General features: G+C 39.6%; 1 protein-coding gene across 7 annotated transcripts in view; it reads right to left on the bottom strand.

Annotated features, from left to right (window-relative positions):
• The window catches only part of KLHL28 (kelch like family member 28), a 49,677-nt gene that overhangs the window by 7,537 nt on the left and 22,506 nt on the right, over positions 1–19,634 (bottom strand). For 4 of the 7 annotated variants that reach the window (XM_066277847.1, XM_066277849.1, XM_066277850.1 and 1 more), the window contains exons 2-3: positions 4,596–5,494; positions 1,856–2,299 (exon numbers count right to left, since the gene is read on the bottom strand). In XM_066277847.1, the coding sequence (XP_066133944.1) occupies positions 1,856–2,299; positions 4,596–5,494 (1,343 nt within the window). The remainder of the gene's footprint in view (positions 1–1,855; positions 2,300–4,595; positions 5,495–19,634) is intronic. The other 3 variants (XM_066277851.1, XM_066277846.1, XM_066277852.1) reach the window with 2 other exon arrangements.

Genomic DNA, 19,634 nt, shown 5'->3' with positions numbered 1-19,634 from the left:
GTGCTACATATCTATAGCTGAATGGACACTAGCCCTATCGCTTTGGATTTGTGTAATACTGAATAAGTCACTTCCTCTCCCATGCGAAAATGGCAATAATACAACCTCAAGGACCCATGTAAGAAAAGAGGCAAATGAGTATGCAGGTGAAAAAATTCTGAAAATTACAGACTGAATATAAATGTAATCTAAGGACACAAAGAGTCTTCTACACAGCTAAGAAAAAAAGGAGAGAAGGAAAGAAGCAGCATTTTTTTTCCTTACAGGAGAATTTAGGGTAGTTTACTGCAAAGCAAACACTGCAGTTTTCCTAACGCAAACTGGCTAATCATAATAGTCTGAGAATGATTTAGGAGAATTCGGGGATTTAAGTCAAATCTACATTCCAGGGAACACTTGGCATTTCCAAGCTGTATTATGGAAATCCAAATCAAATCAGAATTTCTAAAAGAGCTTCCCTAGAAAATTCCAGAAGGCCTTTTGGCCTGTGCTTTGCCTTGAAGGGGCACAAGGAAAGCTGGGGGAGCTTGTTCTGGTCTTAAACTAACCTCTCAAATAATCCTAAAGCATTTGAGAGTCAGTGACATAATTCTGGAGGTCAGAAAAGACTAGACTAGATTAGAATATAGACTAAACTGTAACTGTCTCTGAAAGGACACCAGGATAAAATCCATTAGAGCAAAACCACTGGACAAGAACAGTCAATAAAACACAGCAAAAACTTAAACTTCAAGAACATGATCTAAAAACTAAAATATCTAACCTTTCATCTTACGAATTTCTGCCAGCAACTTTTCAAAGAATAGGAATGTATGCCTGGGACCCAAATACTTTTACTTCAATGAAGGCAACAATAAAGAAAGGGAATACTTGAGCTTACACAGAAAAAAAATTTATAGATGAGATGCTGCTGTGCCATTGTTTTCTCAGTCAGTTAACAAACCACAATGTACTCCTTCATTAAAATGCAGACAATAAATACAACACATTCCACTCTCATTAGTATTAGAGATAAAATGTTTGGAATATCAATTTCCAACAAAGGTTTAAAGCTTTAAATTTATGATGTACTATAATATTGTGAAAGCACATAGGAATTACACTTTTCACTTTTTTAATCTATTAAGCAAACGCACTAACACACACACACCATATGCCAACCAAAATCTAAAGTTATCTAACTTCATCTTATTTTCAGATTTATGAATTTTAAACTCTAACCATTCATATTGATTGAAAATACAAAATTTAATCAGGCATTTGATTCTTAGGTTTGTGTTCAATCCCCCAAGTAAAACAATTACAAGTATGCTGATGGAGCAGATTAAATTTCCAAAATGTCTATTACTATTACTTTAAAAATTATAAAGGATTAATTTATACAAACAAATTGTTTAAAAACCAGAAATCCGCCCTGGCCGGTTGGCTCAGCGGTAGAGCGTCGGCCTGGCGTGCGGGGGACCCGGGTTTGATTCCCGGCCAGGGCACATAGGAGAAGCGCCCATTTGCTTCTCCACCCCCTCCTCCTTCCTCTCTGTCTCTCTCTTCCCCTCCCGCAGCCAGGGCTCCATTGGAGCAAGGATGGCCCGGGCGCTGGGGATGGCTCCTTGGCCTCTGCCCCAGGCGCTAGAGTGGCTCTGGTCGTGGCAGAGCGACGCCCCGGAGGGGCAGAGCATCGCCCCCTGGTGGGCGTGCCGGGTGGATCCCAGTTGGGTGCATGCGGGAGTCTGACTGTCTCTCCCCGTTTCCAGCTTCAGAAAAATACAAAAAAATAATAATAATACAAAAAAAAAAACACCCCAGAAATCCTTGTTAATAATACTTTAAAAATCTACAGCCTGATTAAGTTAAATACCTGTTCATGTGGGCAGGACCATACCCACCAATGGCATATATCATCCCGTCCAGCACAGCTGCGGCAAAACAACTTCGTGTTGTTGTCATTGGTGCCATAGGCTCCCATCTTCTTAGTTTGGGGATATATTTCTCTACAGATTGTAAATACGACTGTCCATCATAACCACCTAAAGCATAAAGTTCTCCTGCCAGTACTGCTACTCCAAGGGTACTTCGGTTCTCATTCATTCTCTCGAGAGAAGTCCAGGTATTTGTATCAGGATTCCAACATTCTACTGAATTGTCATGTTTTCTGATCGTAAAATCAGGACGCACGTCAGTTTCAATACCACCTATAACATACACTTTTTGGTCTAAAACGCAGATTCCAAATTCATAGCGCGGAATGTTTAGGGGTGCCAAACCAATCCAAGAGTCACTCTGCGGAAAATACATCTCCACGCTAGAGAATAAGCAGAAAAAATTAAATTTTAAAAATAAAAATGGTCCATAAACAAACAAATGTGTTTCATCTCATTACTAAACAGGAACATGAAATTGAAACCACAATAAACCATGACACACTTTCCAGACTGGGAAAAATTTAAAGTTAGATAATAAGTATTGGCAAAGATGTGGAGCTAGGAATGAATACTCAGTTGATGAGAGTGTAAACTGATAAAACTATTCTGGAAAACATTTTCACATCTTCCGGTAAAAGATATACAAACACATATTTGACTCAGCAATTTCACTCTTATGTATGCATTCTACTGAATGCCTATTACAGTCAGGTTTGCACCAGGACACATGTACAGAAATGCTCATAGCAGCATAACATAATCATCTGTTAAAAGGAGAATGGATAAACAGGATGGTATATCCACCCTATGACTAAGCAATTCCAGATATGTACCCAAGAGAAATGTATACATGTGTACATGTACAAGGATGTTGACAAAAGCATTACTTACAATCCAGTTAAAAACTGGATGTTTTTAAATGTTACAAATGTTCATCAACCAAAAAATGAATAAACTGTGGCATATCAAATAAGAGAGTACCACACAGCAATGAAAATGAACAAACATAGTTACATGCAACAGGATAAAACTTATACACATAATGGGGAGGGAAAGAAGCCCTGTTGGCTCAGTGGTAGAGTGTTGGCCTAGCATATGGTTATCCTGGGTTCTATTCCTGATCAGGGCACACAGGAGAAGCAACCTTCTGCTTCTCCACCCCTCTCTGCCCCCTTCTCTCTTTTTCTCTCCCCCCTCCCCCAGCCATGGCTTGATTGATTGGCCCAAGGTGCTGAGGATGGCTCCATGGCCTCCACATCAGGTGCTAAAAATAGCTTGGTTGCAAAGCAAAGGAGCAATGCCTCAGATGAGCAGTAGATCTCCATATAGGGGGCTTGCTGGGTGGATCCCGATAGAAGCACATGTGGGAGTCTGTCTCTTTGCTTCCCCTGCTTACACTTAATTAAAAAAAAAAAAAGATATTTAGAATTATATGTAATGATATTTAACTAATATGATATACCTCATGCCAATAATCAATGTCTTTAAGAACAGTAAACAATTCATGTAGTCACCATAACAAATGTTTTTACCTGAAGCCCAATTTCAACAATACTAGTTTTAGGATACAGTTAAGACTTACATTGAAGCTTTCTAAAAAGATTCAGAATATCAGTTGACATTGCTAAAATATCAATAGTTTCCTACCATTGAGGTGGGAAAAGCAATCTACCAAATTTTTGGAAATGGCCAGAAAGAAATTCAGTTTTCTAAAATATATCAAACACAAAACTTTCATGAAGCAACCCCATTCCAGGAGTTAGCAAAGGTAATATCCAGCTGTATTTTCAATGTGTAAAAGTTATTTTTATAATGTTCTAAATCAAGGATTGGCAAATGACAGTTATAGGCAAAATTCAGCCCACCAGGTATTTCTGTAAATAAAGTTTTATTGGAACCCAACTATCCTAATTTGTTTATGTATTGCCTATGGCTTCTCTCGCACATGGCACATGAGCAGTTATGCCAGAGATCATACGACAAAGAAAGTATTTTTTACTATTGTCATTAAAAATTTTATATGGAAGAGCATGGCCTGAGGTGGCACAGTGTATAGAGTGTTGACCTGGAGCACTTAGGTCACTGGTTTGAGGCCCAGGGCTTACCCAGTCAAGGCACACACAATAAGCAATCAATGAACAACTAAAGTAAAACAACTATAAATTGAAACTTCTTGTACTACCCCTCCTCTCTCTGTAAAATCAATAAATAAAATCTTTTTTAAAAAATCAATAAAAAAAATTTTATATGGAGAAATTACATGTAAAGTCCATGATTTGTATCAGTATCCTATTTTTTATTTCTTTGGCGGTTCTTCTAATTAAATTAATTCATTCAAACCTAATCTTGTTCCGTCTCCTTCATCATAAATTTCCCTCTGTTACATCCGTCTAAGACTCACTCTTGACACTTGTCTCAGTCACGTGATACATTTATTCGTCCCACCCTAAAGGCCGGTCCATGAAAATATTTTCTGACATTAAATCGGTCCATGGCCCAAGAAGGGTTGGGGACCACTACTGTAGAGAATGGACAGCAACGTGATTAAAACAATCAAATAAGAAAAAAAACAAAAAGAAGCAAATTTTAAAAACTACAAAAATCAAACTACTTAAAAAACATGGAAAACACATTTAAATAAGTATAAAATCTGTTAACGTCAATCCTTCTATTTACCTATCCAAACAGGCAAACAGTCCAGACTTTCCTCCTACGGCACAAAGTACTTTGGGAGCACAGCGAGGTCGCGTCATCAAGACTGTCTGATGAGAGAGTCTATGTTCAGGCATAAAGTGGTACTTTAGAGCTTCATTCAGAAGATGTTTACAAGTGCGATCATCACGAATAAGATGATTTGCTTCATACAGTCTAGTGAGAAACTTAACACTCAACAATGGTAATCGCACACTGTTAAGTAGCTGTGCTAAGTATTTCTGGCGTTCTTGTACATCATAATTGATCCAAGACTCAAGTGCATAAAAAACAGCCTCTTCCGTAGCTACATTCAAACAGTCATTGGAAACAATTTCATCTAAATCTGCATGTGTAAGCTCAAAAAACTCTTCAGTCTGGCAAACAGCTTCAAAATTCTGGCATATGTATTTAGTGGCTGCCAAATAAAGGTCATGACAACCATATGTCTCTGCAAAACGAGAAATTCCAATACAATTACCAGGATCAAGCTGGCTTTCAAGAAATGTACAACATTCCTTCAGGACAAGTTTTATCTGGAGTAGGTTTGCGGCCGGAAGGAGAGATTCAACTGTGTCCTGCGAAATAAAAATGGTCCCCGTGTAAGCATATTCCACAATGGCCTGTAGAGCAGTTTCATCAATGCACTGAAACTCGACCTCATTATTCTCTTTTTCAGAAAGGTTTCCAGTGAACATAGCTTTGAAATATGGGCTGATGCTGGCAAGGACCACTTTGTGAGCATGGACTTTAGCATCACCTACTCGAAGAATGATGTCACAGAGTTCGTGATGTTGACGAAGAAGATTCAGACCCTGCAGAAGTTGTTCAGAATGTAAGTGGGTTAAATTAGCAAGCATGTAGGTTGGGGATGTGTGGTCCATCTACAGAAAAACAAAAAGCACAGTTAATTCAAAATAATCTTGCCAATAAGATTTCTTTTCCTAATAGTACAAAATAATAAGATGTGTTGTTTTTTGGTTTTTAAATACTTTATGCTATATGGCAAACAGGGTCTTATAAAGTCAAAAGGGAAGTTATCAGTTATATAATTCAAGCCTTTTAAGTATGGATATTAAGAAACAGAGGCCAAGCCCTGGTTGGATAGCATGGCTGATTCGAGTGTCGTTCTGATTTGCAAAGACTGCAGGTTAAATCCCCGGTCAGGGCACATACAGGAACAGGCTGATGTTTCTGTCTGTCTCTCTCTCTCTCCCTCCTGTCTTCTCTCTCTAAAATCAATAAATATATTAAAAAAAAAAAAAAAAGAAGTAGAGGCCCAATGCTTATGTGTTATGCCCCAAACCACAAAGGTCTCTTGACAATAGACTTTTGACTCAGAACCCCGCCAACTCTGTTTACCTTCATTAAATTCAAGTCCGAGCTATCACTGTTACAAAATACAAATGTGAAAAAAAAATTCCTTAAATAAAAACTAGTTTGGAAACAATGCTAGTAGCTACTTGGCTATTTTGCAAACCTGTGCCAACCCAATAAATTTAATTAATAAAAATGATATCATTGTCTGCCAATCTAGTCAACAGGTGCTTTGATTGAAAAGGAATTTCATGGTAACGCACATATTTTACCCAAAGACTTATTAATTACTTTATAAACGGTGCTAAACTTAACAAAGGTACCACTACTGTCAACTAATTCAATGACAATATAAATTTAACGTGGAATGACCTGGCCAGATAACTCAGATGGTTAGATCATTGTCCAGAAGCGCAGAGGTTGCTGGTTCGATCCCCAGTAAGGGAACATACAAGAACAGATATTCCTGTCTCCCTCTTTCTCTCAAAATCAATAAAATAAACATTCACTAGACCATATCTACCCAACTGTTGATCATAATTTCAGATCATATTCAATTTACTTTCTAGTATGTGCTTTTGAAAGATAAAAATGAATAAAAAATGAGAGAAGAAAAGAGATAAGGAAAAATGAAAAGAAGAAAAAGTGAAAGGTAATAAGGACCGTGGTAGGCTAAATAATAGTTCTCCAAAAAGATGTCCACACTCTAATCCCAGTAGTGGAGATTCAGCTGGTTTGCATCAATTTGGCAGAACCAATACCTAATTTTTTGTTGAGTTTGGTGAACCATTTGTTAAAATGGCACTTGTAATCAGGGTTCTCTGTAAGGTGGGCACCAGGGTAGTCGCCCAACCTGGAGATCACAAATTTATATTCCTTACTCTTTTTTAACGTTCATCCATGCAACAACATATTCTAAATGCCCGTAGTAATGTTCATGCCATCCATCGGTGAAAAAAATTTGACAGAACTATGCTTGTAATATTTATTTTTTCACTTCATAAAACTCATTATCTCTTTGATGAAGTATTACATTTTATTCCGTCGTGTCTGTTACTTCAGTAAACAAACATACAATATAATGTATGTTTGGTTGGGTTTTTTTTTTGGGGGGGGGTTGCATTTTTCCAAAGCTGGAAACAGGGAGGCACTCAGACAGACTCCCGCATGCGCCTGACTGGGATTCACCCGGCATGCCCACCAGGGGGCGATGCTCTGCCCCTCTGGGGCGATGCTCTGTTGCAACCAGAGCCATTCTAGCGCCTTAGGCAGAGGCCACAGAGCCATCCTCAGCGCCCCAGCCATCTTTGCTCCAATGGAGCCTTGGCTGCAGGAGGGGAAGAAAGAGACAGAGAGGAAGGAGAGGGAGAGGGGTGGAGAAGCAGATGGGCGCTTCTCCTGTGTGCCCTGGCCGGGAATCGAACCCGGGACTTCTGCACGCCAGGCCAATGCTCTACCACTGAACCAACCAGCCAGGGCCAACAAACATATAATGTAAAGAGAAAAGGTGCCAAACAACCAGGGGGTGACAAGTTGTCACTGGAAATTTTTTTTTTTTAATCTAGTGAGAGGCAGGGAGGCAGACAGACTCCCCGCATGTGCCTCAATCAGGATCTACCCAGCAACTCCCATTTGGGACCACTGCTCCATTGCTCGGCAACAAAGCCATTTTAGTGCCAGAGGTGAGGCAATGGAGCCTTCCTCAGTGCCTGGGGCCAACTTGCTCATTCGAGCCAAGGCTGTGGGACTGGAAAAGGAAGAGGGGGGGGGTGAAGTAGAGAAGCAGAGAGTCGCTTCCCCTGTGCCAAGACCGGGAATTGAACCCTGGACTTGAACATGCCAGGCCAACACTCTACTGCTGAGCCAACCAGCCAGAGCTGAAATATCTTAACAGTTTCATTGGTTTTTTGTCAGGTATTATTTAATATTTTTCCATTAATATTTTAAAACTCTTTCTTATAATCTAGTTTTGTGTACCTCTTTTATTGTTCTTATTTAAGTATTAAATGCATGAAATAATATACCTTTTAGTATATATTTTTTTTTATACTTAAAACAGTCATTAGGGCAAACCACTGCCTAATTCCTGGACTTCTTTTTTTTTATTTTATTTATTCATTTTAGAGAGGAGAGAGAGAGGGAGAGAGAGAGAGACATAGAGAGAGAGAGAGAGAGAGAGAGAGAGAGAGAGATGGGGGGGAGGAGCTAGAAGCATCAACTCTCATATGTGCCTTGACCAGGCAAGCCCAGGGTTTCGAACCGGTGACCTCAGCATTTCCAGGTCAACGATTTATCCACTGCACCACCACAGGTCAGGCCTCCCTGGACTTCTGAATGTTAATTTACATGACAGAAAAAGACTTTGCTGGTATGATTAAGGATTCTGAGATGGGGATATTACCCTGGGTTATCTAGGTGAGCCCTAAATCGCTATCCTTATAAGAAGGACAGAAGAAGATCTAGGACAAACAGGAAAAGAAGGTAATGTGGCCACACAGACAGTGAGGAAACTATAAGCCAAGTAATACTGGCAGCCACCAGAGCAGGAAGAGTCAAGGAACACACGCTCCCCTAGCGCCTCCAAAGGTTGTACAGTCCTGCCAACAACTTAATTTTAACCCAGTAATACTAGTTTTAGACGTCTGGCCTCTAGAATTGTGAGAGAATACCGTATTTCCCCATGTATAAGACGTACCTTTTTTCAAAAAATTTGGGGTCTAAAAACTGGGTGCGTCTTATACAGTGTTTGTAGATTTTTTTACTTGCATTTCCCACTTTTCACGCTTGTTTTTGTGCTCACTGTTGAAGACGGTGATTCGTCATCAGACACAGATGAGGACAAGCTAATGGATGGGAATTTAGACAATGATGAGTTGTGTGAATTTTATGATGAATAAAACTTGAGTTCAATAACTTTATGTAATACATTCTTTTTCAAATTTTGGGCCCCAAAATTAAGGCGCATCTTATACATGGGTGTATCTTATACATGGGGAAATACAGTAAGATTCTGGGGTTTTTTTAAGCAATTGAGTTCTTAGTGATTTGTTATGTCAGCCATAAGAAATTAAAACATAAGTTCTTCAAACTCAATTATAGCAGCTGTTTAGAACAGATAAAACATAATACACTTACTTCCTTCCTATCTCATTCATACCTCAAAAACAAGTGGGAATAATAAAAAAGCATAAGATTTAGTTCCTATTTTTAAAGTATTATCAATAAATTAAAACAGTTCCAATATTGCCTGGCCAATAGTGCAGTGGATAGAGCACTGACCTAGGATGCTGAGGACCCAGGTTGGAAACCCTAAGCTCACCAGCTTGAGCTTGGGGTTGCTGGCTTGAATGTGGGATCATAGTCATGACCACATGATTGCTGGCTTGAGGCCAAAGTCACTGGCTTGAGCAACGGGTCACTGGCTTGGGTGAAGGAAGCCCCCCCACCCCCCGCAAAGGCATGTATGAGAGAGCAATCAACGAACAACTAAAGTGCCGCAACTATTCGTTGATACTTCTCATCTTTCCCTTCCTGTCTGATCTCTTTCTCTCACTAAAAAAAAGTAAAGAAAAAATAAATAGTCCCAACACTATTAAACAATATAAATGTTGATAGGAGTGAGAGCATATAGCACTTCATTCCTGTGCATTCCTGTGCCTTTTTAAATTAAAAAAAAAATTTTAATTTATTTTAGAGATACAGAGGAAGGGAGAGAGATAGAAACAGAAACATTGATCTGTCCCTCTATGTGCTCTGAGTGGGGACTGGAAACCACAACCTTTGTATATTGGGATGATGCTCCAACCAACGGAGCTAACCAGCCAGGGCTCCTGTGCATTTTTAAGTGGAAATATCCAAATATTAAAATTTTTATCTTTTTAAAATTTTTATCTTTTTAAAATTTTTATCTAGAACTCCATCATTTCACATTTTTCAATTAAATTTTAAGTCTGTTAATGAATGTATCAATATGGTCATCTTACAGTTGATATTACCAACCTCCACTTCTGGTCTTTCCAAATTATTCTACACATATCTATCAAAATAATTCTCGCCTGACCTGTGGTGGCGCAGTGGATAAAGCGTCGACCTGGAAATGCTGAGGTCGCCAGTTCAAAACCCTGGGCTTGCTTGGTCAAGGCACATATGGGAGTTGATGCTTCCAGCTCCTCCTCCCTATCTCTCTATCTCTCTCTCTCTCTCTCTCTCTCCCTCTCTCTCTCCTCTCTAAAATGAATAAATAAAAAAAATTTAAAAAAATAATAATAATTCTCAATCATGGTATGAACAAATCTCAAGGAACTCCTGGGTCTTCCAGTAGGTACTTAATTCCAGAACAAAATTTGGTAAGACAATAGAAACTAAAAGGTATAAGTTTAGATCTGGATTTGTTCTTCTACATATTATAGTTGACCTTTGAAACCTATTTAACTTCTTTAAGCCTCAGTTTAATAGAAAAGGTTAATATCTAAACTGAAAAGTAAAAAACTGAACAAAGCAAACAGATATAAAAAATAAGGGATGGGATTAAGAAAGCAGTCCTGCCTACTTTACACCATTAACTTTACCTTCTCTCATCTTCATTTTCCTTACCTGTAAAATGAGATCATAATAATTACCTAAACTATGTACCTCACAAGGTTGGGTTCATTTTTAGTATAAGAAATATATAGTGATAGAACCTTACATTAAACTAATTTTTGTATATCCAGTTCAAGTTCGGTAAGTTGCCATTTAACATATGATATGAGAACATGATAAAATATTGATCTGTAAATATACACACACACACACACACACACATATATATATACACACACAACGTGTGTGTGTTTCCCAAAAGACTGGGCTCTGGAATCAGGCTCCTAGGGTTACAATACTGTCTGGACCAGGTGTCCCCAAACTGCAGCCCCCTGAGGCCATTTATCTGGCCCCCCGCCACACTTCCGGAAGGGGCACCTCTTTCATTGGTGGTCAGTGAGAGGAGCACTGTATGTGGCGGCCCTCCAATGGTCTGAGGGACAGTGAACTGGCCCCCTGTATAAAAAGTTTGGGGACCCCTTATCTGGACTATTTTAAATAGCTATGTGACCTTGGGAAAGTGATCTTAAAGTCTCAGTTTTGTGTATACAGACAAAACAGTATACACAAACCATAATTGTTAGATGCTATTTATTATTATCATCATCATCCTTAAAAAGGCTTTTTTTTTTTGCGAGTTAAACCCATATGACTCCCTTCCATACTTACAAAAAAAGAAACAAAGCTTACTTACTATCAAACAAACAAATACAACCAGGTCAAGGCCAAAGTCTGACTAATTTGACCAATTAAAGATACCGTGAGCCACTTTTAAATTTAGACAGCTTATTATTTACAGACAGTGAAAAGAAGAGTAAGCCAAAGACTAAGCTCCCTAGATCCTTGTTCCATAAATCAGGAAGCTCAATACCAAGGAAAGAGAGCTGGATGACAGCAATTCAAATTGTAGAGAATCCAAACTAGACTGTAGCTAAGCAGTTTTATATTTTGCAGCTCTCTTCTGTGAGATGCGAGAAACAAAGGCCCCAGATGATATCACAACCAAGGAGGTGCAGAAACTGTCTTATGAAGGACTCCCAGGGTGACTGAAGGGCAAGTGGAGACGGCCTTCAGCAGCTCTTTAAAGGCCTTCCAACTTCTCGTGTTCCCAGAGAATCACAAGGTATTCCAAGACACCGATAATGTATGGTCTGCTTTACAAGCTTCTGCCTGTATGGACACATACAAGGTCACCAAAGTGGCATGATGAAGCTGTTTTCCTGCACATATACCTTCTATAGTATTTCTCCTTTATGTCACATTGCTTTTCTCCCTCCCCTCCAAATAATAAAAAAGATCAAAGTTTTTAAAAACACTCTTAAGAAAGGGTACTAGTAAAAATGACATTGTAAAAGACCACTCATATATAACTTCTATTATAATACTAGGTACAAATGACATAATGTCTACTTCCTTTAAGAACTATTAAGCCTGACCAGGTGGTGACACAGTGGATAGAGCATTGAACTGGGATGCAGAGGACCCAGGTTCAAAACCCTGAGATCACCAGCTTGAGTGCAGGCTCACCAACTTGAGAGTGGGGTCGCTCTGGCTTCAGCATGGGATCATAGAGATGACCTCATGGTCACTGGTTTGAGCCCAAGGTCCAAGGTCACTGGCATAAACAAGGGGTCACTCACTCTGCTGTAGACCCCTGGTCAAAGCACATATGAGAAAGCAATCAATGAACAACTAAGGAGACTAAGGAGCTACAATAAAGAATTAATGCTTCTCATCTCTCTCCCTTCCTGTCTGTCTGTCCTTCTTTCTGTCCCTCTCTCTGTCTCTGTCACACACACACACAAAAACTACTGAGAATAAAGTTTAAAGAAACGATACTTTTGCCTCATGGGTGGTAGCACAGTGGAAAGAGCATTACACTGGGACACTGAAGTACCACTTTCGAAATGCCAAGGTCTTGAGCTCAGGGTTGCCAGCAAGAGTGTGAAATTATTGATACAATGCCATCGTTGCTGGCTTGAAGCCCAAGATCACTGGCTTGAGCCACACACATCCCCCTTCCCCCATCAAGGCACATATGAGAAGCAATCAATGAACAACTAAAGTGATGCATGTGACATTCGAATAAAAGCTATAAAATATATTAATAGGCTTTAGAAATAACTTCAAAGGAACTAGTCCAGTAAACAGGTGAGCCCAGACTCCCAGGATGGCTAGGAGCTGAAGAGTCCTTGAGATAGAGAAGTCGCTAGACTCCCAGGATGGTTAGGAGTTAAGGAGTCCTTGAGATAAAGAAGTCACAAAGAACTCCTAAGACAGTAAATGTAACCACATCCTAGGGGATAGATAGGGATATTTCCAGCTGGGGCTTTCAACTGTATGACTGGTTACTAAGGCACGTGACTAGAATTTAATTTGGGGGAGCCAGTTGCTAAATGCCAACTTTGCTTCTGTATGAACTGCTTGCTTGCTACGCTATAAAAACCCCTAGACTGTAGGCGCTCGGTGTGGCTCTTATTACTACCACTAGAGTCCACCCCTGCGCAGGTTTATTTTCCTTTGTTTTGTTCTCTAATTCTTTTGGCCATAAAGATTTGTCTTAAACTCTCCAAGCGTCTCCAGTGTGTTTTACCCGGCGAGTGCTACAATGCAACGAGTTGTTGCTTCTCACCTCTCACCCTTCCTGTTTCTCCTTCTCTCTCTTTTAGTGGGAAAGAGGGGGGGGGAGAAATTATACTTTTAATACTTACTGGAAGCAATTCAAACTAAAAACTTTAAAAGGGTGAGGCAAAACTAGGGAACTCAAAATAAATTACACTGGAGGTTTACTATAAAGTCATTCTTACATATTTCAATATAAGCCCTCTCCTCTCTCAAGAAATCTTTTTGACTTAAGAGAAACATACAGACTTGAACTTTTTAAAACCAGGTAACAGCAACTTCAGCATTACCTGGAACCAGGTAGAAATGCAAATTCTTGAGACTAGCCACACACCAAAGGAATGAGACACTAGATTAGTGAGGAAGAAGTAAGTAACTTGTGATTTATGACCTCTGGGAACTCTTATGCATGCTAATATATGAAAACCAGTTAAAATATTTCTTGCACAAGTGTAACTGTTTAAAACATAATTGTAAACTGGAGACAAGATGGCAATGGAGTAGGCGGATGTACCAACTTCCACCTCCCAGAACTAAAGTGGATTACAAACTAATTTTAAGAACCACCATCTGGAAAAACCAACTTTGGAGTAAACTAAGAAGACTCTTCAACCAAAGAACACTGAAGAAGGCACACCAAGACTGGTAGGAAAAGCGGAAATGCAGAGGGCTGCCCAGCTCCCCGGAGCGAATGGCAGTGGGAGAGACTCGCATGGCGGGAAGAGAGGGGTGGGTCCTGAGTCCCAGGATCAAAGCCCTAGCCTGCGGCCCGAGAGCCTAGAAGAGGCGTATGGACAGTATTTAGCTGGAAACAAGACAGGAACTGTTCGTGAGAAAGAGACAGTTTTCTCAGATCCAGGATTCTTCTTAAAGGGACTGCACAGAAAACCTCTCTCACAATCACTCACCCGGGGCTCCGGGGGACAGGGAGAGAGGGGAGGACTGGAGTAGCAGGAAGAGAGTGTAATCTAGGAGGAACAGAAAGAAACACTTTAAGGGACAGCCACCCTAAACCCTGGGACGAGTCACTCCCAAAATCTGAAGTGAATATTTCCCTTGGAAACAGCAATACCAGCAAAGGGAAGCAGGAACACCAGCCAAACAAGCTCTCCCGTGGCACTCAGAGCAGAGTCACTTAGAAGGAGGGAGCTTTCGGGACTACAGTAGTGAGTGTTAGGGTCTGAGCTGCAGCGCACCCACTCACATGGCTGAGGGCTCGCCGGAGGGCGGCGGCAGCGGCGGGACGCGGAAGCGTGGTGCTGTCGGCAAGGGCAGAAGCCGGCTGGCCACCACTGAGGCCCAGGTGTGAGCTCAGTCTTGCACAGCTGGGGAGGAGGGGGCGTGCAAAAGTAGCCAAGCCCAGCTACAGGCTGCATGCAATCCAGCCTGCGGGGGGGAAGGGCGGGAGCCCAGGAAGAGGCGGAGACCCGCCCTTGAGCAAGGGCGCAGAAGCACAGCCTTGCCCCGCCCACAGAACTGAAGCTTGTGGCTTGACTGGGGAGCCGGCTCCTCCCATGGGGGTGGAGCCAAAAGCCCAGAACAGATGGAGCCCCGCTACTGAGCGTGGACATGCAGTCCCACCCAGCCTGTGGAGCCAAGGCTTGCAGCTGTCCCACAAATGGGCTCCTCCTGCAAGGGTGTGGTGAAAGCCCAGAATGAGGCGGAGACCCACAGCTGAGCAAATGTGCTCACCACTGCCCTCAGGGTCGAGCATAACGCCGCCCGCAGGGGCGGGGCAAAGGCCAAGGCCACCAAGGCTTGTATACCCGAGCACGTGATCACAGCCACTCCCGCGAAGGAGAGGCAAAAACCACAGTAACAGCCCCAGTGTGCAGGAACCAGCAACGTCCATACCTGAACGCCCTAGGCAGCAACAGCAGAGGGGGTGGTGGGCCTGCAGACAGACCAGACCTAGGGAACACAGAGGCCTCACCCAGTGCACTTCAGTGGCCAAAACCTTCTTTTACACAGACAAAATGAGAAAGCAGAAAAATGCAACACAAATGAATCAAGAGAAATCCTTAGAAAAGTACCTGAATGAGTCAGATATAACCAAATTACTAGATGCAGAGTTTAAAATAACGATTGTAAGGATGCTAGAAGATCTTTGAACAACAATAGATGGTCATTACGAACACCTAAATAAAGAGATAGCAAATATAAAAAAGGACATTGAAATAATAAAAAAGAATCAGTCAGAAATGACAAATACAATATCAGAAATGAAGAACACAATGGAAGGAATTAAAAGCAGAATGGATGAAGCTGAGAATCGAATCAGCATGTTAGAGGACAAGATAAATACAGGCATAGAAGCAGAGCAGAAAAAAGAAGAGAGACTCAAAAAGTCTGAGGAAACTCTGAGAGAGCTCTGTGACAACATGAAGAGAAATAACATCCACATCATAGGGATTCCTGAAGAAGAGAAAGAACAAGGGATAGAGACTTTATTTAAACATATCATAGCTGAAAACTTACATAAATTAAGGCAGGAAAACATCTCACAAGTTCAAGAAGCACAGAGAACTACAGTAAAGAGAAACCCAAAGAAATCTATACCAAGACACATCATAATTAAAATACCAAAGCTAAGTGATAAAGAGAAAATATTAAAAGCTGTTAGAGAAAAAAAGACTATCACCTACAAAGGAGACCCCATAAGGATGACTTCCGACTTCTCAACAGAAACACTTGTGGCCAGAAGGGAATGGCAAGAAATATTCAAAGTAATGTAAAACAAGAGCCTACAACCAAGACTACTTTATCCAGAAAGACTATCGTTTAAAATTGAAGGAGAAATAAAAAGCTTTCCAGACAAAAAAAAACACAAGGAATTCACTACAACCAAACCAAGGCTGCAAGAAATGCTAAGGGGCCTGCTGTAAACAGATCAAAGGAGAAAAAGAATATAGCAAAAGAGGAATACAGTTTTAAAGAATAAAATGGAAATAAACAATTACATATCAATAATAACCTTAAATGTAAATGGATTAAATGATCCGATCAAAAGACATAGGGTAGCTGCATGAATAAGAAAACAGTACCCATACATATGCTGTCTACAAGAGACACAACTTAAAACAAAAGATGCACATAGACTAAAGGTAAAAGAATGGAAAAAAAAATATTTCACGCAAATGGAAATGAAAAAAAAGCTAAGGTAACAATACTAGTATCAGACAAAATGGACTTTAAAACAAGACTATAGTGAGAGATAAAGAAGGTCACTATATAATGATAAATGGAGTAATCCAACAGAAATTATAACCGTTACAAATATCACGCACCTAATATAGGAGCACCTAAATATATAATGCAGACTTTGATGGATTTGAAGGGAGAGATCAACAGCAATACTATAATAGTAGGGGATTTCAATACCCCACTAACATCACTAGATAAATCCTCAAGAAAGAAAACAAAGAAACAGCTGACTTAAAGGACATACTAGATCAGGCGTCCTCAAACTACGGATTGCGGGCCGCATGTGGCCCTCTGAGCCCATTTATCTGGCCCCCTGCCGCACTTCGGAAGGGGCACCTCTTTCATTGGTGGTCAGTGAGAGGAGCACTGTATGTGGCGGCCCTCCAACGGTCTTGAGGGACAGTGAACTGGCTCCCTGTGTAAAAAGTTTGGGGACCCCTGTACAAGATCAACTCAATTTAATAGATATCTTCAGAACCTTTCACCCTAAAGCAGCAGAATATACATTTTCAAGTGTTCATGGTACAATCTCTAGGATAGACCACATGTTAGGGCATAAAAGCGGCCTCAACATATTTAAGAAGATTGAAATCATATCAAACACTTTCTCTGATCACAATGGCATGAAACTAGAAATCAACCACAACAGAAAAACTGAAAAATACTCAAACAATTGGAAACTAAATAGCATGTTATTAAATAACGAATGGGTTAACAATGAGATCAAAGAAGAAATTTAAAAATTCCTAGAAACAAATATTAACGAGTATACATCAACTCAAAATTTATGGGACACAGTAAAAGCAGTCCAGAAAGGGAAGTTCATAGCATTACAAGAATACCTCAAGAAACTAGAAAAAGCTCAAATAAACAACTTGACCCTGCATCTAAAAGAACTAGAAAAAGAATAGCAAGTCAAGCCCAGAGCTAGTAGAAGGAAGGAAATAATAAAGATCAGAGCATAAATAAATGATACAGAGAATCAATGAAACCAGGAGCTGGTTCTTTGAAAAGGTAAACAAGATAGATGAACCTTTAACCAGACTCACCAAGAAAAAGAAAGAGGATTCAAATAAATAAAATTAGAAATGGGAGTGGAGAAATAAAAACTGACACAACAGAAATACAAAATATTGTAAGAAAATACTATGAAGAACAGTACGCCAAAAAACTAGACAACCTAGATGAAATGGACAAATTCCTTGAAACATATAATCTGCCAAAAATTAAACTGGAAGAATCAGAAAACCTAAACAGACCGATTATAACAAATGAGATAGAAACAGTTATCAAAAAACTCCCAAAAAGAAAAGTCCTAGGCCTGATGGCTTCACAAGTAAATTCTACCAAATATTCAAAGAAGAACTAACTCTATCCTTCTCAAGCTATTTCAAAAATTCAAGAGGAAGGAAGACTTCCAAGCTCCTTTTATGAGGCGAGCATAATTCTGATTCCAAAACCAGGCAAAGACAACACAAAGAAAGAAAATTATAGGCCAATATCCCTGACAAATTTAGATGCTAAAATCCTCAACAAAATATTAGCAAACCAGATCCAGCAATATATGAAAAAAATCATACACCATGATCAAATGGGATTTATTCTTGGAAGGCAAGGCTGATACAATATTCTCAAATCAATCAATGTGATTCATGACATAAACAAAACAAAAGAGAAAAACCACATGATAATTTCAATAGATGCAGAAAAGCATTTAATAAAATTGAGCACCCATTCATGATCAAAACTCTCAGCAAAGTGGGAATACAGGGAACATACCTCAACATGATAAAGGCCATCTATGACAAACCCACAGCCAACATCATACTCAGTGGACAAAAATTAAAAGCAATCACCTTAAGATCAGGAACAAGGCAGGGGTGCCCCCTTTCACCACTTTTATTCAACATAGTTCTGGAAGTCCTAGCCACAGCAATCAGACAAGATAAAGAAATAAAAGGCATCCAAATTGGAAAAGAAGAAGAAAAACTATCATTATTTGCAGATGATATGATATTGTATATAGAAAACCCTAAAGTCTCAGTCAAAAAACTACTAGACCTGAAAAATGAATTCAGCACGGTGGCAGGATATAAAATTAATACTCAGAAATCAAAGGCATTTTTATACACCAAAAATGAACTGTCAGAAAGAGAAATTAAGGAAGCAATCCCCTTTACCACTGCAACCAAAAAAATAAAGTACCTAGGAAAAAATTTAACCAGGGAGATTAAAGACTTGTACTCGGAAAATTATAAAACATTGATAAAAGAAATCAGGGAAGATTCAAACAAGTGGAAGCATATACCGTGCTCATGGTTAGAAAGAATAAACATCATTAAAATGTCTACATTACCTAAAGCAATTTATAAATTCAATGCAATACCGATTAAAATATCAGTGACTTACTTCAAAAATATAGAACACATATTCCAAAACTTTATATGGAACCAAAAGAGAACACGAATAGCCTCAGCAATCTTAAAAAGGAAGAATAAAGTGGGAGGTATCACACTTCCTGATATCAAGTTATACTACAAGGCCATTGTACTCAAAACAGCCTGGTACTGGCATAAGAACAGGCATATAGATCAATGGAACAGAACAGAGAACCCAGAAATAAACCACAGCTCTATGGACAACTGATATTTGACAAAGGAGGTAAGAGCATACAATGGAGTAAAGACAGCCTCTTTAATAAATGGTGTTGGGAAAATTGGACAGCTACCTGCAAAAAAATGAAACTAGACCACCAACTTACACCATTCACAAAAATAAACTCAAAATCGATAAAAGACTTAAATTTAAGCCATGAAACCATAAGTATCTTAGAAGAAAACATAGGCAGTAAGCTCTCCAACATCTATTGCAGCAATATATTTACCGATTTATCTCCAGGGGCAAGTGAAATAAAAGGATAAACAAATGGGACTATATCAAACTAAAAAGCTTCTGTATAGCTAAAGACAATAAGAACAGAATAAAAAGGCAAACTACACAATAGGAGAATATATTTGACAATACGTCTGATAAGGGGTTAGTAACAAAAATTTATAAAGAACATGTAAAACTCAATACCAGGAAGACAAACAATCCAATAAAAATATGTGCGAAAGAAATGAACAGACACTTCTCCAAAGAGGACATACAGATGGCCAATAGGCATATGCAAAAATGCTCAACATCACTAATCATTAGAGAAATGCAAATTAAAACAACAATGAGATATCACCTCATGCCTGTTAGAATGACGCTCATCAACAAAACAACACAGAATAAGTGCTGGCAAGGATGTGGAGA

Source organism: Saccopteryx bilineata, chromosome 4, assembly GCF_036850765.1.
Source record: "Saccopteryx bilineata isolate mSacBil1 chromosome 4, mSacBil1_pri_phased_curated, whole genome shotgun sequence".
Taxonomy (NCBI): domain Eukaryota; kingdom Metazoa; phylum Chordata; class Mammalia; order Chiroptera; family Emballonuridae; genus Saccopteryx; species Saccopteryx bilineata.
This window is presented reverse-complemented; position numbering and strand designations above follow the sequence as displayed.